This window comes from Leucoraja erinacea, chromosome 3, assembly GCF_028641065.1.
Source record: "Leucoraja erinacea ecotype New England chromosome 3, Leri_hhj_1, whole genome shotgun sequence".
Lineage (NCBI taxonomy): Eukaryota > Metazoa > Chordata > Chondrichthyes > Rajiformes > Rajidae > Leucoraja > Leucoraja erinaceus.
The window spans coordinates 64,052,001-64,069,238 of record NC_073379.1 but is presented as its reverse complement, the minus strand read 5'-3'; the positions used below and the strand labels follow the sequence as shown (position 1 = coordinate 64,069,238).

The 17,238-nt window shown below is 41.5% G+C and overlaps 1 protein-coding gene across 2 annotated transcripts in view; it reads left to right on the top strand.

Moving 5' to 3' along the window:
- Window positions 1–753: 753 nt before the first annotated feature.
- The window catches only part of dmrt1 (doublesex and mab-3 related transcription factor 1), a 110,707-nt gene continuing 94,222 nt past the window's right edge, over window positions 754–17,238 (top strand). For both annotated transcript variants that reach the window (XM_055632818.1, XM_055632819.1), the window contains exons 1-2: window positions 754–1,215; window positions 2,406–2,586. In XM_055632818.1, coding sequence (XP_055488793.1) covers window positions 919–1,215; window positions 2,406–2,586 — 478 coding nt within the window. In that variant the 5' untranslated portion in view covers window positions 754–918. The remainder of the gene's footprint in view (window positions 1,216–2,405; window positions 2,587–17,238) is intronic.

Below are 17,238 nucleotides of genomic sequence, written 5' to 3'. Positions count from 1 at the left end.
GAGTAACTCAAAGGGTCAGGCAGCCTCTCTGGAAAAAAGGATGGGTGATGTTTCGGATCAGAAGGAACGTCACCCATCGTTTTTCTCCAGAGATGCTGCCTGACCCGCTGAGTTACTCCAGCTGAGTTACTCCAGCACTCTGTGTCTATCTTCGGTATAAACCAGTATTTCCTTCCTACACGTTTAATCCAGGAAGGTGTTCAAACTCTGCGCTACTTAAACAGCTCTATTATTGCATGTAATATTTATCAAGATTAGTATCTATAGTTCAGGCATTGGTGCATTTTGTAATATCTCTGTGCGCTACCCAGGCTAATTTGTTGAGATTTTGCAGAATACCTGTACTACAATTGGCACCCCAGTCTGTCTGGTGTATTCAATGGGTGCTACACCTACAATCCTTTTAATCGTTGTCATTTCAATCATTCATTTTGCAAATATTTCATGGAACAGTCTTCCACGCCAGTCTGCAGTTTGCAGCTCTTTAATCTCATGAGCAGTACAGGGTCTACTGGAGTGGAAGCAGCCTTCACACCCTCCCCGCTCCTCCCTCTGAGCTCAGCTGTGTGACTGGTGAGGCAGGGCCGGTGTGAGCAAAGATGGGTGTGAGCAAAGATGGGTGTGAGCGCGGGAGCCAGGGTTGCCGGGCAGCCAATGGTGCGGCGAGTGACCCGGGGCACGTGAGGCCGATCCGGGGGCGCTGAAGGTTGCAAAAAAAAAAGCCGCCAATTTTGTGCTCGACGCCTCAGTGCAGCTGCAGGGAGGGACCGCGCTGGAGATAGGCAGCCCGGCCTCCCAGCAACAACCCCAAACTTTGTTACAACCCGCCGTCGACAAGTAGCAAATCTGTAAAGTAAGCAAGCAATTGATTACAATAACCAAAACCCGCATCGAAATACCTGTTTCTTTGTCGGGAAGATGCCAAACGGAGCTGGGTCCAAGTCTTCAGCGGCGGCTGCGGCCGGAGTGGGCGACGGCGAGTCTATTCTCAACGCCAGCAGCAACAATGTCAACGGCAGCTACTCCAAAGCGCTAAACTCGGGCACGGTGTCGCCGGCATCGAAGAAGTCGCCTCGCCTGCCCAAGTGTGCCCGGTGCAGGAATCACGGCTACGTGTCGGCCCTGAAGGGGCACAAGAGGTTCTGCATGTGGAGAGAGTGCCAGTGCAAGAAATGCAACTTGATCGCAGAGAGACAGCGAGTCATGGCAGCGCAGGTAATTGCGGCGGTGGCGTGGGTCGGAGGGACTCTGGCTCCCGGGCAGGAAAGGGGACCTGTTGCAAATGCACATTCTTCCAATTCCGCAGGCGAGAAATGTCAGCGTTAGGCAATGACATCTGCCTGCACCCCGAGTCTGTTGATCTTGTCACAAGTGTAATCAAATATCGGTGGAAATCCAATCGTTGCATCCTTACGATGGGATACTTTCATAAATCTCGGTTATACAAAAATTATAAATCAATCGTGCATTTAAAATAACTAGCGCTTCCGATCAACTTAATTGATAGAAAACGATTGCAAAATCATTCACGCTCCTATATAATATCTGAAGGTTCAACTTTGCGAGACTTTTAATTGTTTGTAACTGCCATTGAAATATTCACAGCGAACGTTTTCGTACGCATTTAAATTGACATTCTCAAATATAGTTATAGCATTTAATGCATTCGAATTCAAATGACTTAATGCAGCAAATAGATCTGTAAATAGATTGACGTTTCATAAAAATTCTTACGATGGAGCTGAACACATCACTTCCACTTTTTTAATTTAAATGTTATAAATGAAAAGCTGTTATATTTATATCCGGTCCTGGAAAAAAAATCAGTGCGATTCCAGGATACAGTATTGGAACGCCGTGTGAATTTCAGCGTAACTTGAAATGTATCTTTTGAATTGAATGTTAATTTGTGTTTACAAACATATACTGGAATGTCAGGATTTGTGGTACGAATAGGAAGCCAAATTACTTTGGGATTGTATATGTGAAGATAAAACCGCATAGCCATATTTGCAGTTTTGCAGCTGTCACCAAAATAAACGTATTTTCCATTGTGCCTACTTTGTTTTAATCCCTATTATTGATTGTGTAGTATTAGATGGGACGATATATTCGTATATTCTGGTGTATTCATCATTAATTATCTTTCATGAGTGCTTCAGAAAAAAAAATACTGAACGTTGAATATTTGTTGCGGTAAAATTAGTTTGTCCAAAGCGAAACACATTAATTTATTTAAAGTTGTTGTTTACAGACTGAATTTAATTTAAAATGCAACCATTTGCAAGTGGAACTAATAGATAAGACCGACACATTTTCAGTCACGGGCCAAAACAGTATATTTACAAGCCCGTGATCAGACGTCTTTCTTTCGCCGGAGATGAACTGGCTGTTTTCATTTCTAGGTTGCCCTCAGGAGACAGCAGGCTCAAGAGGAGGAACTGGGCATCAGCCGACCCATTCCCCTGCCCGGAGCCGCCGAACTGCTCATCAAGCGTGAGAATGCAACTCCCAACAGCTCGTGTGCGCTGGGCACCGGGGGAGCGGGCTTGTCGTCGAACCCAACCACACCGGTCACTTCCTCAGGTAAATGCAAAGCAAGCTGGAGCTCGGTATATTGCAATGTGGCAAAACCGTGCAATGCGTATCGTTTTCAAACTGAAGAATATGGGTTTAACTTGGTGTGAGATTTGCACAATCGAGCTGTGTCGATAAGAGACTTTCCTGCACTATTGTCCAATTATTCTGCTTTAAAATGCAAAAAAAAAGCGGTTGAACAAAAGGCAAAAAAGATCGATGCAGGTTGATATCTTGAACCAAGTTACAATTAAAAATTGAAAATGCAATAAACGATGTAAGATATTAGTTTTATATGTTTACTTTGGAAATTCTAATAAATATTATTAAGGCTGGTGTTTTTACAGGAATTCCAACCAGAACACCTGATATGAGTATTTTCTAAATGATTTGTAAAAAATGAAACTACTAATATTTTAATTGGGAAAAATGGCAGCAACCCCTCTCTTGGAACCGCTCAGTGCTTTGTTGGAAGATTGATGGAACCATTGGTCCTATTACGGAAACACCAATTTCCAACTTTCTGAAATAAGTAACTTAACCCGCTTATTTTGAGATCCTTTAAATAACACGTGGCAACATTTAAATATGTACAATCGAATGCTGTGACAGGAATATTTTTCTGATGTCTTGTTGGTCATTTTAAGAATATATTCAGAAATATGTTTATAACATTTTATTAGACTGGAGGATAGTTCAATAATTGCAACTGTAGACACTTCAATATTTTTAATATTTGTTGTATCATTGAGCTAAGATCCTCTTGATACCATAAAATAAAATGCTGCTGGAAACTAACATTGTTCTCATCTGAAATGTATGGGGGTTTTATGTGAAATTTATTCATCTGAAATGGGTTCCAGACAGATGGGCAGTTAGGTTATTTCCTTTCGGTTAATTTCCTGCAGTTGTCCAGACATACGACAAGTTCTCTGTTAATAAGGGCAGTAGCTTCTAACTAATTTACAAAGAAATGCTACTTTAAAACTAAGATTAATGCAACAGTAACATTGCCAAAGTGTTGAATGACTGATTCCATCCAGCCTCAATTATTTGTAATTCCGCTTTGCTATAATTGCAACGTGAACACTGCTTGCAGTAGTGTTATAGTTGTAATGTAAATGAAGCCATTGATCCGTGGGAACCAAATGACATTCTCACATTCTTTTATTCAGAGTTTAGTTTTAAAAATTGAAGAGTGATATTCATTTTATTCTCCAGATGTCTTCGTTTTCTTTAGTTATTTAGCAGATACTAGGCAGCAAAACTGTGCCCTGATTTCAACCATCATCCTTATTCTTGGTATACAAGAGAATGTGAATGCTGGGGTCATGAGTAAATAACCCAGTCATTATGACGAGAGGGACTCAGCAGATGTGGCAGAATCTGGAAGGAAATAGACAGGCGATATCATGGAACAGGACCCCTCTGGCCCGCAGTGCCCATCCAACGGGTTGTTTTTAGCTCATTATTTTTATCCTGTTGTGCAAATTGGATTCTGGATCTTGTCATGGCATGTTTTCCCAGGAAGAGATATTAAGCAGTCTAATTTGAAGAATTAGAGGTGATAGATATTATTGAAACATGCAAAATCTACAAGATAGAGAAGATGCAGGCAGGGCCGGCCTTAGGAGGTGCGGGGCCCAATTGGGAACGATTTTGGTGAGCCCCAGGTTCCCAGCCGAGGTCTGTAGAATCATAGAAACACAAATAAAGTCTATTATAGACTTTATATCTCTATGGTGGAATGGAAAGTAATCAAAATGCATGTGACTTAATGGACCAAACAGATCTAAGCTACATTTTAATATAAAATTGCACACATGTAAGCCTACAAGTAACAAACAAAATGTGTGGATCACCTCTGAAACGTACATAGTTACAATACCACTTGTTTTAGTGACTGAAATGAAAAAAAATGTTATTTAATTAAATAGATCCTGGAAAACCAATAACCCTTGGTGAAAACCCAGTCCAGGCATTAAATTTTGGGCTTCAGCCCCATCCTACCCTTTGGGCTTCTGCCCCATCATAACTTAGTTGTGTGTGTTAGTTGTCTGTGCGTGATGTGTGTGTGTTAGTTGTCTGCGTTATATGTGTGGGAGGGAGGGAGGAAGAGAAGGGGGGAGGGAGGGGGGCGAGGGAGGGAGGGGGGCAGAGAAGGGAGAGAGAGAGAGAATGGTGGAAGGACAAGGGAGGGAGGGAAGAATAGAAAGGTGGGAGGGGAGGAGAGAAAGAAGGGAGCGAATGAGAGAAGGGAAAAGAGAGAGGAAGGAGAGGAGGAAGGGAAGGAGAGAAGGGAGGGGGAGGGCTAGCGGCGGGAGCAGGTGCCGGGGTCCAGGCGGACGGGTGTGAGCTGAGGCCGATGTTTGTAAACGTTGCGCCAACCCCCCGCCCGACCCTCCGTGTATTGTTCACCGCGTCTCCCCGGGGAGAGAGGGGGGGGGAGCCGGGGCTGTGTGCGTGAAGCACGGGGACTGGAGGGGCGGGAGCGCTGCCGTGAGCGAACGACCCACCTCTCCCTCTCCCCCTTCTCCATTCCCCCCTCCACTCTCTCTCAGTCCCTCTCTCCCGCCTCCACCCTGGGTAGACCTACCTGAGCCGAGAGTGGATTACTCTAGCGTGGGGCCCCCTTACTCGCGGGCCCAATCGGGAGCAATCTGTCCAATCGGCTTAAGGTCGGCCCTGGATGCAGGGATGAAGTCTTCCCTGTTTAGAGTACCTGGAACCAAGTTCCACAGGTTGGATGCCCATTCGGGACTTGAGTGACAAGATTTTTCTTCACCTGGAGGCTAATGGCTCTTTGGAGCAATCAAACCAGGGGGTCAGTTCTATTGCTCAGTTTATTCAAGATGGACATCAATAGTTCTTTTAGATGTTGAATAAATTATGGTAAGTATAAAAAAGTAATGCTGAGATTCGAGATCATTCATGGTCTTGCTATGTCATGGGGCAGATGTGAATCGTTTATTCCTTCAATATCTTAGTATGTTGAAATGTATCCACTTTCGCTTGAGGAGTGATCTGGCGAGAATTTTGTTCATATAGCAAGATGGTTGAAGTTTGAAGCTTGTTAGCATAGTAGCTTGAAGAAGCACTCTGTTGTAGTTTTGATCTTGGTCTTGTGTTTGGGGTAAAGTTTAGTAATTTGAAACGGTATCTTTATTACCAGTCAATTTAAGAACAGTGGGAAAGAATGGAATATTTATTGAAATATATATTGATTTACTGATCAGTATTTTATTTTAAATTAATGCTTTTTCCTTTAGTAAAGAAACTTACCAAGAGTGCACTTTTTAAATGGTAATTGTTTCTATTGTATTACTAACAAATCAAATCCAATATTATATTCGGTAAAATGTGTGTATTACTGCAAATATAAATCATATTCATCAGGTTGCACATATATTATTGCAACTGTTTTTGCAATGATGTTTTGTAAACTAAAGAATATGGTTTACAATTAAAATACTGGAAAATCAGCATGAAGCTATTAATACAATCTGTAAAATTAATTCAACCATATTATTAACGTATGATTGTAAAATATGTTATTTAAGTGGAAAAATATTGTGCTTTATCAAACAGGAAAGGGAGTCTTTTCCTTGAGTTTTGAAAATAAGTAATTTTTATCATATAAACAAAATGCCACAGAATTATTATCCTATGCTCTATCTAAATATTATCTTATATAAATCTGAGATAAATCATGCTGTTTATTAATTAAATATTATATCTTTCTTGTTAAGTGTTGAAGCTGCAGTTACTGTTCCTTCGATGTTACTATTACGTCTGTACACAGGTGCATGTTCACAATGTACTTACACAGAAGCAATTGCTAAAGTTTAATTACTACAGGAATTACTTGAATGCTGCCTACTGCAAATACAAAAATTATGTTTGCTATTTTCAGTCAGTCAGGATAAAGTTGATTTTTCAAGACCTTTGGCATTAATTCTAAAATTACTGGACTGCCATATTTGCAGGCAGTTTCTTTTATTTCACCAACTACAGATACATTTTTGGATGTATTATAACCCTTGTATTTTTCAGTGAAGGCATTTCACATACACTGTGCATTAATTGTCCATTCCATAAGTACAACTGAGAAAAGTAAAAGGAGCAGTCTCAAAATAAAATTGCCCAGATAAACTTAACATTTGGGGAAAAAAACACAAGTGTTATTACCTAGAAGTAATATCAGTTCATCACTCTAACATTGATAAATCAACTAATGTTTGGTATTACAGAATTCACAATGTTGTTCAGGTCCCTAATTTGATTATTTCCTGGTCATCAGTATTCATGATTCTCGGCTTAGTTAAACATGACCTCCAAGTTCAGCAGATTCAGATATGTGTTGTTTAGCATTCCAGTTTATCTGATCGGCTTAGCCCTAAAAGCTTAATGCAGAACAATGTTTTTGAGATGATTTTAAAAATAATTTCTTGATACTAGTTCATTTCTCAGTGTTTTCTTTTTCATCGTGTTTGACACTAATGGGCCAGTCCCACTTAGGCGACTGCAGGAGACTTTGCAGTCACCACATGGTCGCCACATGTTCGCAGGTGGTTGCTGGGGAGTCGCCTTCATGGTCGTGAGGAGTTCCCGCATTCTGGGAACTAGTCGCGGCCTCATTATGGTCACCGCGAATTTTTCAACATGTTTAAAAATTAGCGGTGATTAGAATGAAGCCGCCATGGAGAGTAGCAAGGATTCTCGAGCCGTAGGTGGGTCGCCAGGAAGTCCTAGTGGGTTGCCAGGTGGTCGAAGGTTTTCGTAAGTTGTAGCCAGTGCTGACCGGTGAATTTCATTGGCTCATTGGGGGGAAAAAAAAGGTAAGCAGTAGTTTTCAGAACCAAGGGTAACCAACCGGTAATATTAAATGTCTGCCGAGCTTCACAGCCGTGTATCTCTGGCTTCTGAAAATTTGTCTCCACTCCTTCTTCCCCTTCTCCCCCCCTTTTAAGGGACTTACCGTACACTGTTCTTTAGCCGTCTTTTTACAGTGCCAACTTCCTGTTCATCGCGGCGTATGTCTGTATCACCTTGGCTTTGCACCGTATGAATTTTTTAGACAGGGCGAGTGGGGGGGAGCGCTGTCTAAAAAATTCATAACGGGCTGGTGAAGGAAGCGATGTGTTTGTGTGTGTCTGTGTGTTCCACTCTGACAGTTGCAGTTGCCGGTTTTTCAGGCGACTGGCTGCAACTTGATAGTCGCCGGCAGTCCACTGAAAAATCGCCTAAGTAGGACAGGCCCTTAAGTTGATATGTTTATTGTGCAGCTAGTAGAGCCAGGGACTGTTACATTATCAGTAAGGTAGATTTTTTTAGAGGGCGATAGATGGAGGGCACCGCGTTCATAACAAAGAATTGGGATGCAACTGCAGTCAGTGTAAGAATTGCTCTACTGTTTATCATGCTTGAAGTATCTCTGGCAAGTGGAACAAAAATGTTATTTTTAACTAATTGTATAATTAGTGTAAGTGGTTAATTGTATGTTGTTAATTGTATAAGCCGTCTTTATACAATTATACAATTGTATAAGCCGGTCTATCATACTATCACAATTTTACATTTTTTAAGAGTGGGCCAAAAGAGATTAATTACATGTCAGACTTAATTGTTATTAATTTTATGTCTCGGAGAAAGTTTTTCGGTTGTTATTTTTGCCTATTTAAAAAAAAACCTCGAAATGCATTTATCAATATTTCCTCTTTTTTCCCCCAGTAAATTGCAAATGCGAGAGCATGGCAGGTTTTGCAATTAGGGATGGATGACAAATGCTAACAATGCCAGTAATAAATAAAATGGAACTAAAATTGGAAATGACAGTATTAATACATGCAAATTTAAACATTGCTTCCTGCTTGTTTTTAGTATTTTGTTTATTTCTCACCAAGTTTTTTCCTGCAAATAATGTGTTTTGGAGTGTGGTTTGTTCACAATATCCACATTTTCATTGTTACGCTCGTAAAGCAAAATACTTGGATGACATTATAAAATAAAACAATTCTTAATTTTACTAGTATTATGCAAAAATATTCTATTTGGAACTTGGATGTTTTTCATTTACCATTGGTTAAAATTGAATAGTTTTTTTTTTTCACATTGCACCAAACAGCATCGTTTCAAATAATGTTAATGGGTGAATCTGACATCGAGTAGCCAAATAGAAAATAGTGATCACTAAATGTTTTGTTTCAGAAGATGCTGTGCTTTATCTTTATACTTTGGGCAGCCCTTAAGATATCAAATCATTTTCTGGAAATGAACACAACCAAACCAAAGGTACACAAAAATGCTGGAGAAACTCAGCGGGTGCATATGGAGCGAAGGAGATGGGTAACGTTTCGGGCCGAAACCCTTCTTCAGACTGATAGGGGGTGGCGGGGAGAAGGAAGTAAAAAGGGAAGAGGAGGAGCCCGAGGGCTGGGGGATGGGAGGAGACAGCTCGAGGGCTAAGGAAGGGGAGGAGACGTCAAGGGCTAACAAAATTGGGAGAATTCAATGTTCATGCCCGCCGAATGCAGGCTCCCCAAGCGGAATATGAGGTGCTGTTCCTCCAATTTCCGGTGTTGCTCACTCTGGCAATGGAGGAGATCCAGGACAGATGAAAAAGCTACTTATCTTAACTACTAAACCAGGTTCGCTTCTTAATAAACAGACACCACACAAACTGTTTGGTAGACCAGTGCAAAACTTTACTTAACATCGGCCGATGGAAGGGAGGGAGAACTCCAGTCAAGTGACCAACACAGACACTTGACTGTGCTCAGTCACCTTCTCTGAACAACAGAATTACATTGCTTTAAATAGGTTTTTTTGTCCCCTTATCACATTCCACAGACATTAGTCATGGAAAACTGGAAAAGGTTTCCACAGAATGCATCACATCAAACTTTTTTTTACATGGTACAAGATATACTAAAAACATTGTCCATTTGCCTTATCTCCAAATAGACCACCCTAGCTCTCTTCGCTGCTTCCTCTGTCATTTGGTCCCTCATAAACATAGGTCATTTGTTTACAAAGATGTGACTGGCTATTTCGCTCTTCCTTTATTGCCTCCTCCCCATAAACATTGGTTTATGGCATCTCACTTCAAAGATTTGACCAGCTACCTCTCTAGCTCCTTCACTTGGGAGACAATGTTATCTCACACACCCCGCAACCTGAGGAAAGCCTAATTTGACACTAAATATAAGCTGTAAGCTAGCCCAGAAACCAATTTAATATCTTCTTATATTTTTTAACTAAAACTCGGCTTCATCACAGAGAGGTCAGATTGGGAATGACAACCAAACCAAATGCTCTTTTAGACATTCAAATCCAATTTGTGCTTTGATTTCTCTCTTAACATTTGATAACCAATGCACACATTGAGTTCATTTTATTTCTATCTACTTTGGCAAAGGTTCAGTTACATAGCCCTGTGAAAAGGTATCACACACCATTTTAGGTAATGGAAATAATCAGTTTCAAAGAGAAAATCCATTGTTCTTGTTGTAATGTTAAGGAAGTCTCATCATGCTAGTACTGAGCAACAACCTTATCCTGTAAGAAAGACAAGGAGTCAAGGTTCCATAATCCAGTACCTCTTGTTCAAGTCCGTTGTCCTCTGTTGCTGCAGAACACAAGGTCAGCAGCAGCTTGTGCACATTTGCATAAGCAACTCTGTCTCCAGCAGAATAGTCTTAAGGAATCACAACATGTAAAATATCAACTTATAAAATATGCAGAATACAGTAAGGGCATAATCTTAAAATAACATGGAAGGTGTAAGATAATGGTCGAATGCATAGCAGAGATGATAGTCCAATGAAAAATGCTGACAGAAAACAAGAGGGAGAAAGCAATGCAAATTAAATCATAAGAAAGACCGACAATGTTGTTTGGTAAATATGCAAAACTCCTTCACGTTATTTAATTAAAAACAAAGGAAGGGAATGTAATAATATAAAATAAGGCGGTCAGTTGTATATTAGTTGTTCAAATGACAAGCAGGATCCTGTGCCTCATGTCTTGAGATTCTGCAACAAAATGTGATTATCGTTCCTCTGCATACAGTTGTTAGTGTTAAAGTCTCCTTTGTGGAGATATCCTTGCTCTGTCGAGAACGAGTGCTTCAACATGTCTATACTAGTGTACTTAATGTGAGTATCTGGCTGTGCTTGGAAGTGGTCAATGGAGATTGCCCTGCTGGCTGCTGTTATTGTGAAAATACTTGAGATTTATTGGTTTTATTCTTTTGATTTAAGATTCAAGTGTGTGAATTTTTAAATATGCATCTATGGCATCGGAAATTGGATCATTAATGTGATGGCATTTTATCAATTAATTTCATATCTGCATCTGATAAATAGATGAAAATTCTTTCCTTGGCTGATATTCCAGCTGTTAAATTTGAGCATAGTTAGAGTATCCACATGTTAAAGCAACTGAGCAGTGTAACCATTTCACAGTTCAAGTCTAACTGCATTAACCGGGAGGAGTGTGATGGAGGACAGGGATGGGAATGAGATGTTTTTCCTATGGAGTCGCAGTAGTCTTTCGGTCAGTGCAGGGTGGGAATTCCTTGGTAGTTATAACAATAGGCTGACGTGTAAAATGCAACAAAGTGATCTTATGATTGTGTAACTCACTTAGGTTTATTTTTATAAACAATTATTTTCCATTCAAAATGTGTCAGCATAAAAACAAACGAAGCCAACATATTTAAAATGTTATAATAGACATGTGCTCTGGATACATAGCCTCAGTTTCTGGATGAACATGTCTGAAGGCACAGCAATATCGTGAGTGGAAAATGCTGAGTAGCATATTCACGATTTTGTGATGGATATGGAGAATTGTACATTGATAAAGTTAGGTCTGTTTCAAACTTGAAAAGTCTGTTCCAAACTTTCAATCAATATCTGGTTGATCCTATATATTCGTGGTCCTGTTACTGTCTCCATTGGTGTGTAAGAAAGAACTGCAGATGCCAGTTTAAATCGAAGGAAGACAAAATGCTGGAGTAATTCAGCGGGACAGGCAGCATCTCTGGAGAGAAGGAATGTGTGACGTTTCGGGTTGAGACCCTTCAGACTGATGTCAGGAGAGTGGGCGGGACAAAGATAGAATGTAGTCTGAGACAGTAAGACTGGTGCGAGAACTGGGAAGGGGGAGGGGATAGAGAGGGAAAGCAAGGGCTATGAAGTTAGAGACGAGAATAACAAAATATGTGGTGCTGTTCCTCTAATATGCGCTGGGCCTCTCTCTGACAATGGAGGAGGCCCGGGACAGAAAGGTCAGATTGGGAATGGGAGGGGAAATTGAAGTGCTGAGCAACCAGGAGATCAGGTAAATTAAGGCGGACTGAATGGAAGTGCTCAGCGAAACGATCGCCGAGCCTGCGCTTGGTCTCGCCGATGTACCGAAGTTGACGCCTGGAACAGTAGATGAGGTTGGAGGAGGTGCAAGTGAACCTGTGCCTCGCTTGGAAAGACTGTTTAGGTCCTTGGATGGAGTCGAGGGGGGAGGTAAAGGGACAGGTGTTGCATCTCCTGCGGTTGCAGGTGAAAGTACCTGGGGAGGGGGTGGTTTGGGTGGGAAGAGATGAGTTGACCAGGGAGTTTGGGAGGGAACGGTCTCTGCAGAAAGCGGTGGAGATGGAAAGATGTGGCCAGTAGCAGGATCCCTTTGGAGGTGGCAAAAATGTTGGAGGGTTATATGCTGTATGCAACGGCTGATGGGGTGGAAGGTGAGGACAAGGGGAACTCTGTCCTTGTTACAAATGGGCGGAGGGGAAGCAAGAGCAGGATATCGAGGAGACCCTAGTGAGAGCCTCATCTATAATGGAACAGGGGAATCCCCCCCCCCCCCCCCCCCCCCTCGTTTCCTTGCGGGATATTGAGGAGAGCCTTGTGGGATCCTCACCCATTATAGATGAGGCTCTCACTAGGGTCTCCTCGATAACCCGTACTCATTCTTTAGAAATAGGGGTTCCCCTAATTACTCCAGCATTTTATGTCTTTCTTCGGTTTAAACCTGCACCTGCAGTTCCATCCTACACTCTCCTTTGCCAGTGTTTATGTTCCATGTGAATTTCCCACATGTTACTTAATCTAACACTGCCAGGATACTGTATTCTCTTACTCTTTTCTCTCTTGTGTACTCATTTAACCTCCACTGAAATGCACCTGTGTTAATTACTTTAACATCTTATCCATAAACTGTTTTGAGTTCTTTATTGAAATTATTTGCTAGTGTGATTGACCTCTCGATTTGCTTTCATCCACAAAAACGAAACAACACTACACTTATCTGATTTGATTCCTACATAATTGAGAAAAATATCACTCTTCCTTTTCTACTGGAGTTGAAGCCGTTGTCCCTGCTTCTGCGGTGGAAATCATTTTTATCAATAGAACTAGGAGTGCAAGAGTTTATAATCTAACTAATAACAATCTCAAAGATTTTCAAGAGTTTCCAAGTATTGCAAATGTGAGATATAATGGATCAGTTGATCTTTTCTAGGTCATTGTTTGCATATTGAATGTAAGACGATTTATTTTAAATGGGGTGTTTGTCTCACTGGTGAGTTTAGCATTTGTTTTTCTGCCTCATTGGGAGCTGGCTGTGAGCTGTCATGATGTGCAGAACCCAGACCTCCAGGATTCTGACTCGGTGACTGGAGAAATGGCAATACATTTTTGAATCAGAATATTGTGTGACTTGTTCTTCCCCTGATCGAATAGATTTCAATTTCACTGGGGCTTCTTGGCTACCTGTGCTTTCTTAGCTCTAGATGGACACAAAAAGCTGGAGAAGCTCAGGACAGGCAGCATCTCTGGAGAGAAGGAATGGGTGACGTTTCGGGTCCCCTTCTTCAGACTGGTTAGGGATAAGGGAACCGAGAGATATAGACGTGGACGTGGAGAGATAAAGAACAATGAATGAAAGAAATGCAAAAAAGTAACGATGATAAAGGAAACAGGCCATTGTAAGATGTTTGTAGGGTGAAAATGAGAAGCTGGTACGACTTGGGTGGAGGAGGGATAGAGAGAGAGGGGATGCCAGGGCTACCTGAAATGAGAAATCAATACGAGATGCTGTTCCTCCAATTTGCGTTTAGCCACACTCAGACAATGGAGGAGACTGAGGACAGAAAGGTCTGTGTAGGAATGGGAAGGAGAATTAAACTGTCCAGGACCCGGGAGATCAGATTGGTTGGGCTGAGCGAAAGTGGTCTGTGAAACGATCGCCCAGCCTGCGTCTGGTGTCGCCGATAAGAGTCCTCATCTTGAACAACGAATACAGTAGATGAGGTTGGAGGAGGTGCAAGTGAACCTCTGCCGAACCTGAAAGGACTGTAGGGGTCCCTTGACAGAGTTGAGGGAGGAGGGAGACCAACAGGTGTTGCATCTTCTGCGGTTGCAGGGGAAGGTACCTGGGGAGGGAGTGGTTTGGGTAGGAAGGGATGAGTTAACCAGGGAGTTTCAGAGGGAACGGTCTCTGCAGAAGGCGGAAAGGGATGGAGATGGGAAAATATGGCTAGTGGTGGGATCCCGTTGGAGGTGGCGGAAATTTTGGAAGATTATGTGTGTATGCGACGGCTGATGGGGTGGAAAGTAAGGACGAGGGGGACTGTTGGGACCACGGGGAGGGGGAAGCAAGGGTGGAGATGCGGGATATCGATGAGACACGAGTGAAGGCCTCATCTATGATGGGAGAGGGGAACCCTCATTCCCTGAAGAACGATGGAGCTCTGCTAGTTGCTGTTTTGACCAAAGCTGCATAGAGTTCATGAGCCAAAAGGCCCAGGTAGAATGTAAACAAAACATCGCTGTGGAGGCTGTTGGTGAGTAAGTGGAACTTGATGATCCTTGATGATAATGTTCCATCACTTTACCGAAGTAAGAAATTGACTAAACAGTGGAAAACTAGACTAAGTGGGACCCGTTGGGTCCCAGCATCACACGAGAGGGCTGGTCACCCCCAACACAATATTTCACCTCAGTGGGTGGGAGGGCTTTCTGGAGCGCTAGTATGGGTGGTGTGGGCTGAAGGGACTGGTTTCCAGAGGGCTAGTATGGATATTGTGTGCCGAATGGATTCTTGGTCACTCAAGCCTGTTGTGTTGGCAGCTCACTCACTCACAGCTGATGGGCTGGCAGTTGACTCACGGCTATTCCTTGACATTCCATTTCAAGCAGGGTGCCAGGCCACTAAAGACAGCGAGTCGTGACCTCTCCTTCCATCTTTCAGAGACTGAGCCACGCCCACACTTCTGGGTATTATAGTCGTTGTCGTCCCCCCCCCCCACCTGATGGGACGTGGCCTTCATGGCGTGATTCACAGGAGAGAGTCTCAACATTTCTAAAACAGTAATAACTTTTGTTTTTCATCAATGGGAAAAATCCTCGGCACCTGATGAGCGGAGGGGGACTCTGAGTAAGATGGCCAAAAATCAAGCCGTGCGTGGTAGTGTTTTTTTCTAAAGTCAGTATAAAGCGCAAACAGGAAGTGGTCAAGATTAGACTTTTAATTATATAGAAGGCAAGGCAACTTAAATTAGGCAAGGCGACTTTAATTAGGCAAGTTAACTTTAATTAGGCAACACAGCTTTAGCATTTCCAAACCAATGGCTACATAGCTTTATCATTTCCAAACTATATTTTCAAACCACATTAAGGCCACTGACAGGTCAGTAAAACCACTCACAGTTTAGTAGACATGTGTTCAGTGTTATTCACAGCTCAGTATGAAAGACGTGACCCTCTCGCTCCCCCGTCTTGCAGAGACTGATTGAGGCACTCAACACTTCCGGGTTTTACAGTCCCTCCAGAAGGGGTGTGGCCTTCAGGAGAGAGAATCTCAACATTTTCTAAACACTAATAAATCTTTTATTTTTCATCAATGCGGAAAAATCCTCTTGTCCTGCACAGCGGAGGGGGACTGAGTAAGATGGCCAAAAATCACAGCCGTACGTGGCAGCATTTTTTCTAAAATCAATATACAGAACAACAGGAAGTGGTCAAGATCAGACTTTTAGTAATATAGATAATCAAAACTTGCAAACTGGTTAAATTGTAGTGAAGGATGGGAATTCCAAGTAGCTCAGTGGTTTGGAGACATATAATGTTGATGCATATAAGTTGGACTCGCACGTATTGACCAGGCTGACAGATTATCTGTAACTGGAAGGGGCAATGAATCAGAAGGAAGCTGAAATATTAGAGGTGGACAAAATATACAAAAAGACTACATAAGTCACAGAGACATATGCAAATACTGCAGGGGCATAATATAGAACAGCAAGGTTAAATGCTACTGCTAGAAAGCTGATTAATGAGGAAAGTCTTAAATTGGGGAGTAATGGTGGGGTGTTGAAATGTAACTGATAGAGGTGCTCCACCCAGATTTGCTGTCAGTAGGTCGGCATAGTAGAATTGGCATTTATTCAAGAAACATTTGAATATCCACTGGGGATACTTTCCGTGCTACATGGAAGGCTAATCAACTGAATAGCCTTGCTCATCATTGAGATGTTGAGATATTGTTTGACACATATTAGCTTTTTTGATTAGATTACCACCTGGCACAGTTTATGTGGCATCTGTCAGTAGATTTTTTCCAGTAATGCAAGAACGTATGAAGTATGGCTAAACATACTAGTAGGACCTTTTGTTAATGCTTTTAAATCATGATTGTGTTTGTTAATGGAATTCAATGTTGGCATTCTATTTTTTCCCCCTAAAATGTCATCAAACCCCTCACAATTGTATCATGATTTTTTTAATAACACGGCAAAGCCATCTTCCCATGTGCCAGGAAACACAAGTCGAAAAATTTAGCTTTTTTGTGGCGTGAATTCCCCGAGAGCAAATTTTACTCTACATCACAAATCTTTGGGTAATTTTTTTAATTCTATAAGGGCGACTCTCTTTTACCTGAATGTCTAATGTTGGGGGACACTAGTACTGAGGACATAGTAAGCAGTGTTCTTTTAAATGATTGTAGCCATGGGATCTGCAGCAGGGGCTGATTGCTCTCACTTTTTTTTTATTGAGACCTATACAGATACTGTGCTAATATTAGCACAGGAGAAGAAATAGCTATCGACTAGTCAGGAAGAACTGATGTGTGGAGGAATTTATTCAAAAATGTTTTTTCTGCTGTTCTTGTCAAGCTCATATCTAAAAGATAAAATGTTATCAATGCATTGGTTACATTTTTTTTAAAGCAGCAAGGATTATTTTGTAAATTTTCAATCGTTTGTAAATTTGGTGGATTGGACAGAACAAAGGCAAAGAGTTTGATCCTATTAATTTCAGAAAGTTGCAACAAGTTATAGTCTAATTATTCTGAGATTAGGTCCTGTTAAAATTGGAGGAGAGAACGTATGCTTTATTTCACAAAAAGGAACCGACACAACTGGAATCCAAATGTCAATTTACAAAGAATAAACTCTTCAATGTTGTGAAAAGAAATGTCTTGTAAATGTTTTATAAACTGAAAGATAGATTTATAAACATTTTAATTATGCTAACTTTCGTGTTTAGTTTTGAGAGATCAGGACAATAAATATCAGTTACTGAGTGATGTTTTCATAAATATCAGCGTCTACTATAAACTTTCTATTTTGACAGCAAACACAAATTGCTGATTTTCCCC